The sequence below is a fragment of the Lithobates pipiens genome, unplaced genomic scaffold, assembly GCF_037356315.1.
Source record: "Lithobates pipiens isolate NorthernLeopardFrog02 unplaced genomic scaffold, aLitPip1_a1.2 Scaffold_8, whole genome shotgun sequence".
Lineage (NCBI taxonomy): Eukaryota > Metazoa > Chordata > Amphibia > Anura > Ranidae > Lithobates > Lithobates pipiens.
This window is the reverse complement of record NW_027507903.1, coordinates 268255834-268268851: the sequence shown is the minus strand read 5'-3', so window position 1 is coordinate 268268851 and position 13018 is coordinate 268255834. Positions and strand designations below refer to the sequence as shown.

Here is a 13018-nt window from a genome sequence, read left to right as displayed (position 1 = left end):
CCTGCAATCACAGGCACGAGAGACAGAACTCGCACGAGAGACAAATCCCCATTCTGACATGGCAGGAGAGACAGATCTGCTGTTCCTAGTAATTAGGAACAACGATCCGTCTCCTCCTCTAGTCAGTCCCATCCCCTCACAGTCCCCTTTCACACTGAGGCGCTTTTCAGGTGCTTTCACGCCAAAAAAAGCACCTGAAAAGCTCACAAAATACTATTTCCATTAAAATCAATGAATGCTTTTACACTTGGGCAGTGAGCTGGCGGGTGGTAAAAAAAATGCCCCTCTCTCCGTTGAAATGAATGGAAAGCTCTTCAAAAGCGCCTGAATAGCTTTTTAAAAGCGCTCAGTGTTTTACTGGCAGTTTTTCCATTGGAATAAACTCTGAAGGTTTTTCCGACTGCGTTCCGCTGAAACTGTCTTGCGTACACACGATCACACCAAAGTCCGACTGTCAAGAACGCGGTGACGTACAGCACCTACGACGGGACTAGAAAAAGGAAGTTTAATAGCCAGTAGCCAATAGCTTGCGTCTCGTACTTGCTTCAGAGCATGCATCGTTTTTGGTCTGTTGGAACAGCATACAGACGAGTGGTTTTCCCAATAGAATTGGTTCCGTCAGAAATATTTAAAACATGTTCTATTTCTAGGTCTGTCAGAATTAAAAAAAAAAAAAGTCTGATGGGGCATACACATGATCGGAATATACGATCAAAAGCTTCTGTCTGACTTTTTCTGTTGGACATTCTGCTCATGTGTACGCAGCATTAGAAACACACATGAAGGAACAGTTACCCCTTGATCACCCCCTAGTGTTCACCCTTTCCCTGCCATTTACACAGTAATCAGGGCATTATTAATTAGCACTGATCGCTGTATAAGGCCCCTTTCACACTGAGGCGCTTCTAAACTGCCAGTAAAACATTTGAGCACTTTTGAAGAGCTTTTCAGGTGCTTTTAAAGAGCTTTCCATTCATTTCAATGGAGAGGGGTGTGTTTTCACATTCCTGCCAGCGCACTGCCCCAGTGTGAAAGCGTTCATTGATTTTAATGTAAATAGGTTTTTGTGAGCTTTTCAGGCATTTTTTTTTTTGTGTGAAAGCACTTGAAAAGCGCCTCAGTGTGAAAGGGGTCTAAATGTCAATGGGCACCTAAAAATGGTCAAAAGTGTCCCATCTGTCTGCCGCAAAGTCGCAGTCTTGCTAAAAATCGCTGATCCCCGCCATTACTAGTAAAAAAAAGCAAATAAATAATAAAAAAAACATAAATATATGCCCTGTTTTGTAGACACTATAACTTTTGCGCAAACAAACCAACATCTGCGATTTCTTTTTACCAAAAATATGTAGAAGAATACATACTGGCCTAAACTGATTAGTGAATTTGTTTTAATTTCTTTTGGGGGGTATTTATTATAGCAAATATAGCAAACATTAAAACATTGTTTTTATTTTTTATTTTTTTAAATTGTCACTCTTTTTTTGTTTATAGCGCAAAAAATAAAAACAAGAGGCGATCAAATACCACCAAAAGAAAGATTTATTTGTGGGAAAAAAGGTTGTCAATTTTGTTTGGGTACAGCGTCGCATGACCGCGCAATTGTCAGTTAAAGCGACGCAGTGCCGTATAACAAAAAAAATGGCCTGGTCATTAAGGGGACAAATTCTTCCGGTCCTTAAGTGGTTAAATTACAGTTTAAAATAAATAATAAAGATATGAATAAACCATTAATAAAGGGGTTTCAGATACTTGTGATTTACCAGACTCAGCCTATACTTAGACAAGATCAAATTGACATGTTGGAATAGCGAATCCAGTTAACTTACTCTTGTGTTATTCCTTTCTGCTTTCAATTCCGAAATTTCTTCTTCTTTTTCCAGAAGCTGTTCCCTGCATGCATTCAGCTCTTTTGTCAGTGCAGCAAACTCCTGTGAAGTGCAACAGAAAAAAAAAGGTCACCAGCAAAGCATTAGCTCCAGAGTCTACACAACTTCAGTTTTAGCAGTTCTAGTACCCAGGATGGGTTATAATTATATAATATTATAATATTCATTCATCCACAGGTATCCATCTCATTGACAAGTATATTGCTTAGTTTAAGTCTTGAAGATGCTTTGTATCACACAATATTCACATCAGTTATACCGTAGTTAACATTAATCTTTAGCCATACAAAGCCAGACAAAAGCACAGTGGAAAAAAGGAGGAGAGTAAAATAATCCCGCAGAGTTTCAAAGATGTTGTACAATAGCTCAGGAATATGCTCCTTTGAAAGTCAGTTTTCATAAAAGATGAATGTCTCACAAAAGATCATACCATCATTCAGCCTGGGCTCACACAATAGCGAATACAGACATTGCATGTGATTCGCACCCGCACTGTGGTGCCGATTGCATGCGATGTCTGTGCAATGCAAGTTCAGCCATACAGTTGTTTGGCTGAACTCACATTGGATTCGCACAAAAAAGGTCCAAGGACTTTTTTTCCCACACTGGAATTGGATCGCATGGGTGTTTTAACCCATGCGATCAAACTCCTGTCCGAATACAGAGTTCGCACTGCGATCAGTGAACCGTTCTGGGCTGTCATTAACATTGTATTGACACCCGCAGGGGTTCGCAAAGGGCAGGGTAAACTTCGGGAGAAATGCGATGCCGGAACCGGCGATTGAATTACGCTGGTTCCCTCATCGCTACAGTGTGAACCTAAGCTAAAGCAGCATTAAACCCAAAAGCAAACATTTATTATATTGCAGTTCTTACATGAGATGGCTGTATTCTTTTTTTTTTGTCCATTTCTGCTCCCTGTGCTCTTTCATCCAGAGTGGTGTCGATATAATAATGGAGGCGTATTACTGGCCAGATCAGCAGGGGATTTAGAAGGGAAAAAGCCTAATTTCAGCCACCACATCTAATGATTGGTAAATTGCAATACGTATTACAATTTTGGTTTTGGGTTTATTATCGCTTTTGAGCTTTTATTTTAGCTTGAAGAAGCTTGTGCTTATTTTGTGCTCTTGTGCACGGTTCCTTGCATGTGATTGGGTACTCTTTGCAAAGTGAAGCTTTACCGCATTTACTAAGCTATGGAGCAATTGCACTTGCAGAGTACAACTACATTCTGCAAAGTGCACAGTCTGTTTTCCTTTAGTAAATCAACCTCTGAATTTCACTAACACAGCCCCCAAAACAAGTCCACAGCAATCCACATCATGCAGACTTCTTTAAGCAGGAGAGAAAATAAATCCATAAAATCTGCCAGTACTGCCTCCTACCAAAGACTGTAAGAAATATAATAACAATAATGAATCAAAAGTAATATTAGACCAGTAAGAACAACAGTTCCAAAATGTTAGTACAGGCTCATTTACACTTGCTTCGGCTTCAACGCACATTAACCCCCCTGGCGGTATTCCAGAGTCTGGCTCGGGGTGGAATTTTTATACCAAAAGCGGTATCCCCGAGCCAGACTCGGGACTGCATCGCTGGATCCAGGAGGATGTTTACTTACCTTCTCCCTTGGATCCAGCGTTGTCTCCCCGCTGTACGAGCGAGCCGTGTCTCGCTCGATCTATCACAGAGCCGATCTCCGTTCCCTGCGAGCATTGCGACGCACGGGGACGGAGATCGGCGCCAAATTCAAAAAGTGAAACACACACTATACATACAGTATAATGTAATCTTACAGATTACATTGCTGTATGTAAATATTTCACATCCCTTTTGTCCCTAGTGGTCTGTCCAGTGTCCTGCATGCAGTTTTATATAATAAAAACTGTTCTTTCTGCCTGGAAACTGGAGATTGTCCATAGCAACCAAACTGTCACTTTACATCAAAAATGGTTTTAGACCAGCTAGAAAACAGCGATAATAAATTGGAATCACTCGCAGAATTGAGGGATAGTGATTTGTGGGGAGATCTGTCATCAAATACTGAAAAGTAATGACAGTGAGGCCGCGTACACACGCGGGGACTGTTCGGCCAACTTTGTCCGCTGAACAGTGTTTCGGCGGACAGTCCGCCCGTGTGTGGGCGTTCAGCGGACAGTTTCAGCGAACAGTCCGCTGAACAAGGTTTTTCGGAATTTCCGAAAAATTGTCCGCTGAAACCTTGTTTCAGCAAACAGTTCCTTCGTGTGTAGGCTTGTTCGACAAACTAAGTTCCGCGCATGCTCAGAAAGGCTTTACACGCCGAAAGTTATAATGCAGTGTATAGGACGTCGTATTTTTCGTCCCGTCGTACGTGCCGTTCACGTCATCGCGCACGGTTTCAGCAAACTGTTCGTCCGTCGTGTGTGGCCATGTCCGTCCATGCTAATTTTGAGCGGACTGTTTGCCGAAACTGTTTGACGGACAAAGTTGGCCGAACAGTCCCCGCGTGTGTACGCGGCCTGACAATTCTGCAACTGAGCAAATTTCAGTGTTTTTGATTTGATTACATTATTGAATAATTTTTATTATTGTTATATTATTATTTGGTACAATTATTTATAGTTTTTTATTATATTATAATTTATGATTTCATTTTTCAAACTTTATCATACCCGGGATGTCTGTTATACTCTGGTTTGGACAGATTTAAGAGAGTTAATCCTAAGAATTACATGACTACAATATAAAACGCCAAATTTTCATGCAAAATAATGGTACCGCTTTTAGCACCTAAAATCCGAAATAATCGTACCGCCAGGGAGGTTAATGGCTAGTTCACACTTGCTTCAAAACATTGATTTGGACAGGCTTTGTTAAAGCTCTCTGAACGCTAGTCAAAGCTCTTGTCACTAAATAAAATGGTTAGCTTACAGTCCTGTTCACACCTTACTTTTGCTTTACTTTGCTTTGGCTTCGCTTCAAAAATTATAACCCACGTAGCTTTAGTGGTGCGTCAAAGTGTCTTCAAAGCCTCCATAGAAGTTTATGGCAAAGCTCACTTGAAGCCCCACCGAAGCCTCATCGAAGCCCCAGGAAGCCTCATCGAAGCCCCAAGAAGCCTCATCGAAGCCCCATCGAAGATCCACCAAAGCCTCATTGAAGCCCCGCCGAAGCCTTATCGAAGCACCAAGCAAAAGCAAGGTGTAAACAGAACTGTAAGCTAAAAAAATTTTTTAGTAAAAGGAGCTTTGACTGGCGTTCAGAGAGCTTTACCAAAGCATGTATGAAGTCTTGTTTTGAAGCAAGTGTACACTAGCCCTTAGGGCTTATTTACACTTGCTTCGGCTTCAACACACATTAATGGCTAGTTTACACTTGCTTCCAAACAAGGCTTCAGACAGGCTTTGTTAAAGTTCTCAGAATGCTAGTCAAAGTTCCTGTCACTAAATACTAGTTTACAGTCCAGTTTACACCTTGCTTTAGCTTCAAAAATTATACCCCATGTAGCTTTAGTGGTACTTCAAAGCGTCTTCAAAGCCTCCATAGAAGTCTATGGCAAAGCTCGCTTGAAGCCCCACTGAAGCCCCACCTAAGCCCCATTGAAGCACCACGAAGCCTCACCAAAGCCCCACCGAAGCCCCATCGAAGCTCCACCAAGGCCTCATCGAAGCCCCATCGAAGCACCAAGCAAAAGCAAGGTGTGAAACAGGACTGTAAGCTAACCATTTTATTTAGTGACAGGAGCTTTGACTGGCATCCAGAAAGCTTTAACAAGTGTGTCCGAAGCCATGTTTTGAAGCAAATGTAAACTAGACCTTACAGAGAAAAAAAAAGTCTTACTTTGCTGAAATCATATTACAGAATTTTACAGAATAGGTGGGGATATTTGGACCAGACCTCATTGAAACACATAAAAAAAAAGTCTACTTTAGTCAAAGTAATGAGGAAAAAAATAAATAAAATTGCTTTGTTCAAATGTATACATAAAGGGAAGTATGCTTTTTTTTTATATAATCAGCAAAAGTTTGGAAATGGGAAAAAATAAGATTCCTTAGCGCTAAAATTGTACAGATGAGTATAGAGGTTTGCTGTTATTCTGGCCAATGTAATGTATAGCACAGTGTAGAGCAGTAGGTATTATCTGGTGTGCCAGTACACTATGGTTGCCACCTCATCCCTTTAAACCCGAACACATAATAATTACACAGGTTCTGTGGCTGATTGGGCTGGTAATTAAACTCACTTAGTGCCTTATCTGCATTAAATTAGCCTCAGAACCTAATGTAATGTATGTAATGTATGTAATTCAAGGTGTTATGGTTTAAAGGGATGAGGTGGCAACTCTACATTACACTTGTGGAGGAGTGCAGCTCCGAAGCAGTGGCATTGCAAAATTGCAGTGGTGGCCAGTAAGGTAATGTGGTGGCAGAAAGTGGGGAAATGTGGTGGCAGTCATTAGAGAAGTCATTAGAGAAGTATGACCTTAGATAAGTAGTCAGAGAAGTACATTGGTATGGATGGAGGTTAGTGATGTTTATGAGTGCAGTGGTGGTCAGTGTTTACCATCTCTATACAGCCAGTATCAGGGGGATCAATCACTCTGCACACTGTATGTACTGTTAACATTTTTCTGTCAACATTTCTTTCCATTTCCATTTTGCCAAAGACATAATGTGGTGGTGGAAAGTGCATATGATAAAACTTAAGTTTGTATATTCCAAGAAGCTCTGCAGCAAACCAGTCAACATGCAGGCACTTGAAGTACATTTATAAATTACGGTAATTATTAATTTGAAACCTAACACAATTTATTAAGCTCAACACAGAAATACAAATATATCAGGACATTTGTTTATGCTACATGACCTGCATCTGCAAAATGCTTAAATTAAAGCAGTAATAAACTCCAAAACAGCAATGTATTATATTGCAGCTTACCAATTTCATGTTGTATTGACTACATCGTTTTTTTTTGTTTTGTTTTTGTTTGTTTTTTAAGGCATTTCTCTTTTTTTCACCTAGTAAACCAGCCAGTAAATAAGTCTGTTATTTTTCGATTTTCTTTAAGGCCCCTTTCACACATGCAGTCAAGTCCAACTAAATTAACTAAATCTAACATTACACTGTACCTAGATTGAAAATGCTGCTGTCTGACTGGGGACCCCCTTCCCTTCACCTCCCTCATGCAATCTTCTATCCAATAATTTAGTGGTAGTGACTTGAGGATACTGGCCCTTATGTCAACACTGTAATCATTGGTTATATTCATTTGGTGCACATACATTTTTCATCTGTGCCTGAGTTGTCATGTTCTGTGACTTGGTTTGTCAACCTTTGCTCTTTTTTAAAATAAAGAAAAAATGGCAATCGTGTTGCTTATACAACTGACTACTAGGGATGAGGTTTGGGTTCAGAGCCACCTTAGGGTTAAGCCAGAGGTGTAGCTTCAACCTTCAAACCCCCAGTGCAAGAAACCATGAAGGGTTCTGGTCCTGGGCCCTTCTGTCTTGACCTGGGGCTCTTTACTTCCATCATGGGGCCCTTTATTATGGTCCCACAGCAGCCCCCTTCATGCCATCTTGAGGTCCCCCCACGGTGGTAGAACCTTTGTGACCATGGTAGTTCCACCACTGTGTTCAACCTGCATTTACTGCCATAAATGTTATAGATTTTACCAGCATGTAAGAGCTGCACTCCCAGCTTCCGACAGGCTTTTAAACAGGATGTCACTGACAGGCTCGATGATCGAACTCCAAAGACATGCAGGTAAGTTAATTGGCTTCTGTCCAAAATTGGCCCTAGTATATGAATGGGGACCTTGGATTGTGGGCTCCTTGAGGGTAGGGACCAATGTGAGTGTGCAATGTACAGGCATAGGGGTAGACACTCGCTCAGGTTGAACTGGATGGACTAGTGTCTTTATTCAACCTTACTAACTATGAAACTATGAAACTATGAACCCTATGCAGATCATCCATGACAGGAGAACCAGCATACTCATTGCCGACCTCAGAAATATAAGCCACGGGGGTGCAGGATGAGCGCTATGACAGCAAGTGGCTCATGCTGAGGACACTGATGGAGGATGAAACGTCAGATTATCGGCATTGGGCTAGCAGCGGTGGGGAGCGGCCCCGGTTATCAGTACCAGGGCCAGTGCAAGGATTTTTGTCTACACGGGCGAAGGTGCATTGTGGTGCCACCCCTCTCCCCTCCACAATGCAACCCCCCACCACCACTGTTTATGGGACCTCCTTGAAATTGCTCCCATATTTGTGGGGGTGGAGTGTGAAGAACATGTCTTTAAATCCACCCAGGACAAATCCAACCCCACCCAATCCCCCTCTCAGCAAAAATCCTGTAGCTCAGATCCTCTCTACCAGGTCCTCCCTTCCAGCACAACCCCCTCCCCCATCCTGGGTCAAATCCACTCCCCCTTTATCCTTGTCAGTACAAATCTCCTCCTTCTCCCAAATCCTCCATGCCAGCATAAGTACTCTGCCCAATTCTGTCACAAATCCTACTACCCAAATCCCCCTTTCTAGTACTACGCCCTCCCCCAAAAATTAAACACAAATCTTCTCCCCTTCTAATACAAATCCATACTTCCCAACTGTCCTGGTTTTGGTGGGACCTTCCCGAGATATTAATTAAATTCTATGTATCGAGCCTAAGGGTCTGCTTACATCAGAATACCATGAGGGAAACCTGTGTTTTGTGTGCGTTTCCTAACTGCATTTGAAATGCATTGCCGTTGCGATCTGCAGCGGGTATCAGCTTAATGACTCCCAAAATACAGGTCGCAAAAAAGTCCCCTATATGGTTAGAGGGTATTTTCTGCAAATGCAGGTCGCAAAGGTAGTGTATGCCTGCTCCAGATCCTATGATCAGAAGGACCATGCGATCCAGTTGCTGTGCATTTTGTAGAGTACAGCATGCACAGAAAATTAAAGGGCTAAGATTGCACAGCATCTGGAAGGCATGTGAATCACACAGGAACGCACAGTGTGTTCCTATGTGATTCATGGTGTGTACCGGCCCTGAGTTCTAGAGCCCATTGTCAAAAAAGTTCTTCACTAACTTCACTAACTTGTCTGACAGGAGTGGGGGGAATGAGTGTGGGCACCTGAGCCCATTGCCCAGAATTTCTAGCGGGTGCCTGGGATCCCAGAAACCACAATTGTCCTTTCAATAGCAGCAAGCATCTCTTTGGGGGGAAAAGGGGGCAAGTTGTCAAAGAAGAATACGTGTAGTGATTTGGGAGGATAATAGAATGCTGTATGTGCTAGGGGGCACTTTGGGTGGCGAGAGGATTTGTGCTAGAAGGGGGTTGAATATAAAATCCCACCCCCCGTCTCCAGCACAAGTTCTCTCTCCTCCCAAAGTGCCCCTAGCTCACACAGTATCCTATTATCCCCCCCCCCCCCCCCAAATCACTGCTAGTATTCTTCTTTGACAACTTACCCTCCCCCCCTTCTCTGGGTCCCCTTCCCTGTGTCTCCTTTCCCTGCAAGTGCCATGTTGTATATTGCATTCAGATTCAGTACAATCCCCAGATCAGCATGGCACATGTAAAGCTGTGTCCATTCTCCTCCCTCTCCTCCTGTCTGGGTATAGGAAGGAGGGAGGAAAAAGGGAGAGATGCGGCTTCTGTACAGAGTAATGTGGAACCCGAAAACACTCCGCACAAGCTACGAGCAAGTCACTGGAGCCAAATGCTGGCACTTGTTCTGACACTGGGCTCCTCTCTGGAATTCACATACTAGGCCCAGCTAAGTAACAGCTGGTCTAGAGCTGGACCGGAAGCCATTCCTGCTGTCTGGGGCCCCCTTACAGTGGCAGAACGCCAGGGCCCAGTCGCAAGTGCAACTGTTGCGACCCTGGTAGTTCCGCCATTGGTAAGCAGATGCTACAGTTCTGTGGTTCAGCAAAACTCTGGATTTATGGCTGGAAATTAACAGCCAAAACTATAATTTACTTTAAAACCTTCGATTAGATGGGTCCCTGAGAGCCAATGATCTGAAAGAAGTGACAAGCCAGCTTTCTCACTATATAACTTGTGGGCTCCCAGCAGCCAGATTATCAATGTGTGTTGGAGCTACATAGTTACATAGTTGGTAAGGCTGAAAAAAGACACCAGTCCATCCAGTTCAAGCTGTGGTGTGTGAATGTGCTTGTGTTTATGTCAGTAGTACATTGTATATTCCTGTATGTTGTATGCCCATCTAATAGTTTTTTTTAACTATTGATGCTCCCTGCTGATACCACTGCTTGTGGAAGAGAATTCCACATCCTTACTACTCTGACAGTAAAGAAGAAAAGTTGATAAAGTGTTACTAAACTGAGGACTCTGCATTCACTATATCTGGTCTCCCCACAGTACACAGAACATGGAAATGCAATTATTTTAGTAAATACTGCCTACTACACAGTGACTTCTATCAGTGCCTGGTCAACACTGGTTAAAGCTTGTAGGAGGTGATTTCATTCTCTTCTGACTGTCCTAGAGGCTGCAGGAGCCCTGACTTTCTGTCTGGAAAGTGCTGATTGGCCCTGTGCTGATCCCATGCACCCTCCCATAAAAAAATTAAAAAATCTCTACCCCCGAAAATAAGACCTAGCGTGATTGTCAGTGATGGCTGCAATATAAACTCTACCCCCCAAATAAGCCCTACCCTGCTTCCCCAAAAATAATCCCTACCCTGAAAATAAGGCCTACAAGGACTTTAACTAGGATTTATTTGAGGGGTAGGGCTTATATTGCAGCCATCACCGACAATCACGCTAGGTCTTATTTTGGGGGAAACAGGGTAGCAAAAGCTAGATAGGAGAGCAATAGGGGAGGATCAGAGATGACAGGATTAAACAGCCTTTTTACAAAATGCAGAGGATTAACCCCTTAGGTTCCACAGTAAGTATAATGAGCATGCCTTAATGTATATACAGACTAATTGTACTGTTGTGGGCTGCATAAACTAGAGATAGTGCATGTGTACCTAATTTTTCCAAAAGTGGCTATCCATTAGACTTACAGGCCACCCAGCAGATAGTTGAAAGGCTGACAATTCCTATATTCTGCCAGGGACAGAGAAGCTAGCTGTCTGCCAGTGGTACTAATATGCCCTCTTTCCTCTCCAGCTTCGAAGGGAGAAGAAACAGAGATTGTTCCCTCTGTACAGAGCCCTGTGTTGATTGTCAACACAGGGCTCTGGGTTGTGATTAGGTGCTTTGTCTAATCAAAGCAGGAATGGGCACCCTGTACCCCGAAGAGTCCAGCAACATACAGGTAAGTCTCTGTGCCTGTACAGGCCGCCCGTCCACAGTACACTGCAGACAAGCAGTCCTTAAGTGGTTACATTTTGGAATTGGTACATGTGCCCCATGCACTACCTGGCTTACGATGGCTAATTTTGACAACAGTTTGTCAGCCCAACAAAAGTAAGGCCGCGTACACACGCGGGGACTGTTCGCCCAACTTTGTCCGTCAAACAGTTTCGGCAAACAGTCCGCTCAAAATTAGCATGGACGGACATGGCCACACACGACGGACGAACAGTTTGCTGAAACCGTGCGCGATGACGTGAACGGCACGTACGACGGGACGAAAAATACGACGTCCTATACACTGCATTATAACTTTCGGCGTGAAAATCCTTTCTGAGCATGCGCGCAACTTTGTTTGACGAACAAGCCTACACACGCGGGGACTGTCCGCTGAAACAAGGTTTCAGCGGACAGTTTTTCGGAATTTCCGAAAAACCTTGTTCAGCGGACTGTTCGCCGAAACTGTCCGCTGAAAGCCCACACACGAGCGGACTGTCCGCTGAAACTTGGTTTCAGCGGACAGTTTCAGCGAACAGTCCCCGCGTGTGTACGCGGCCTAACACATAAATACTAAGATTCATTCTATAAATTTCAATGTGGTCCGGGTTTTTCCACGTTTTGAGGACCATTCATGAAAATGGCTGGAAATCAGACCTGGACAGATTCACTCATCCCTATACACTACTATATACCACATGCAAAGTACATGGAAAATCATTTTTCAGAAATGTCACTATTTAAACACTAAATTAAATATACTGTTAACTTTAAATGTCTACTTACTCGACTTATCCACAGTACATAATACAAATCTTACAAATGCCAGTTCCTGAAAGTCCTCAATTCTTTGATCAATGTCTCTGCCTGTAAAGGCCCGTACACATGATCGGACTTTTTGACAACAAACATGCAAATGAACTGTTTTAAGGCAACATCCAACCGTGTGTACGCTCCATCAGACAAACTTTTACGGTTTTCATCTCACTTTTGTTGGTTGTGTGCATGGACAAACTTTTTGACATTAGTCCGATGGAGCAAAGTCCGATCGTGTGTACACAAAACCATCAGACTTTTGTACAAAGTACAAACACGCATGCTCAAAACCAATGCAAAAGATCAGACAACAATACAGAAGTTGACCAAAGGGTGGCACCGGAGTAATTGAACGTCCCCTGTACGTTCGTGTTTGTTGCCTAAAAAGTCAGATTGTGTGTATGCAATACAAATTTATGGTCAACGTCCTTTGTACAAAAGTCTGATCGTGTGTGTGAGGCTTAAGTCTACCAAGTAGACATAGGTAGGTAATGCAACTGTATATTCATTATTATATATAATTTTTTCCTGTGTATTTAATTTGACAAGACTTTAGCTTTTGTATTTGGTGAACTTTCAAGACCAAAAATATTTGTAATGCAATAAATGTAAATGTTCACTAACATTGTTTTTTATGACATAAAGATATTAGGCCACTAAGTTAACACATTAGGTTAAGGATTTTTAATTTTTTTTTTTAAAGGGAGGTATTCTTAGATATTGGTTAAACAATCTTTAAATGCATTTAATAATATCTAAATTGAAGAGCAATTCATATTCTTACACAAATCCCAGCATTCTCTGTAATTTGTTTTTTTTTTTTACAAAAATCTGTACAGTAATCCAGCATAAAACAACTCCTTACTATGCCTTTGTGCACAAGTGTACTTTAGATATACTGTTCACTGCTGCTATTGGAGGGGCTACTGCGTTATAGCTACAGCTCTGCTCAATGCAAAGGTTATGTACAGCCAGGGGCGGGCTGACCATTCGGCCACTCGGGCACTGCC

At 42.6% G+C, this 13018-nt stretch overlaps 1 protein-coding gene across 19 annotated transcripts in view; it reads right to left on the bottom strand.

The window, feature by feature from the left end:
• The window catches only part of PPFIA2 (PPFI scaffold protein A2), a 588582-nt gene that overhangs the window by 309387 nt on the left and 266177 nt on the right, over positions 1–13018 (bottom strand). For all 19 annotated transcript variants that reach the window (XM_077471924.1, XM_077471910.1, XM_077471912.1 and 16 more), the window contains one exon: positions 1827–1928. In XM_077471924.1, the coding sequence (XP_077328050.1) occupies positions 1827–1928 (102 nt within the window). The remainder of the gene's footprint in view (positions 1–1826; positions 1929–13018) is intronic.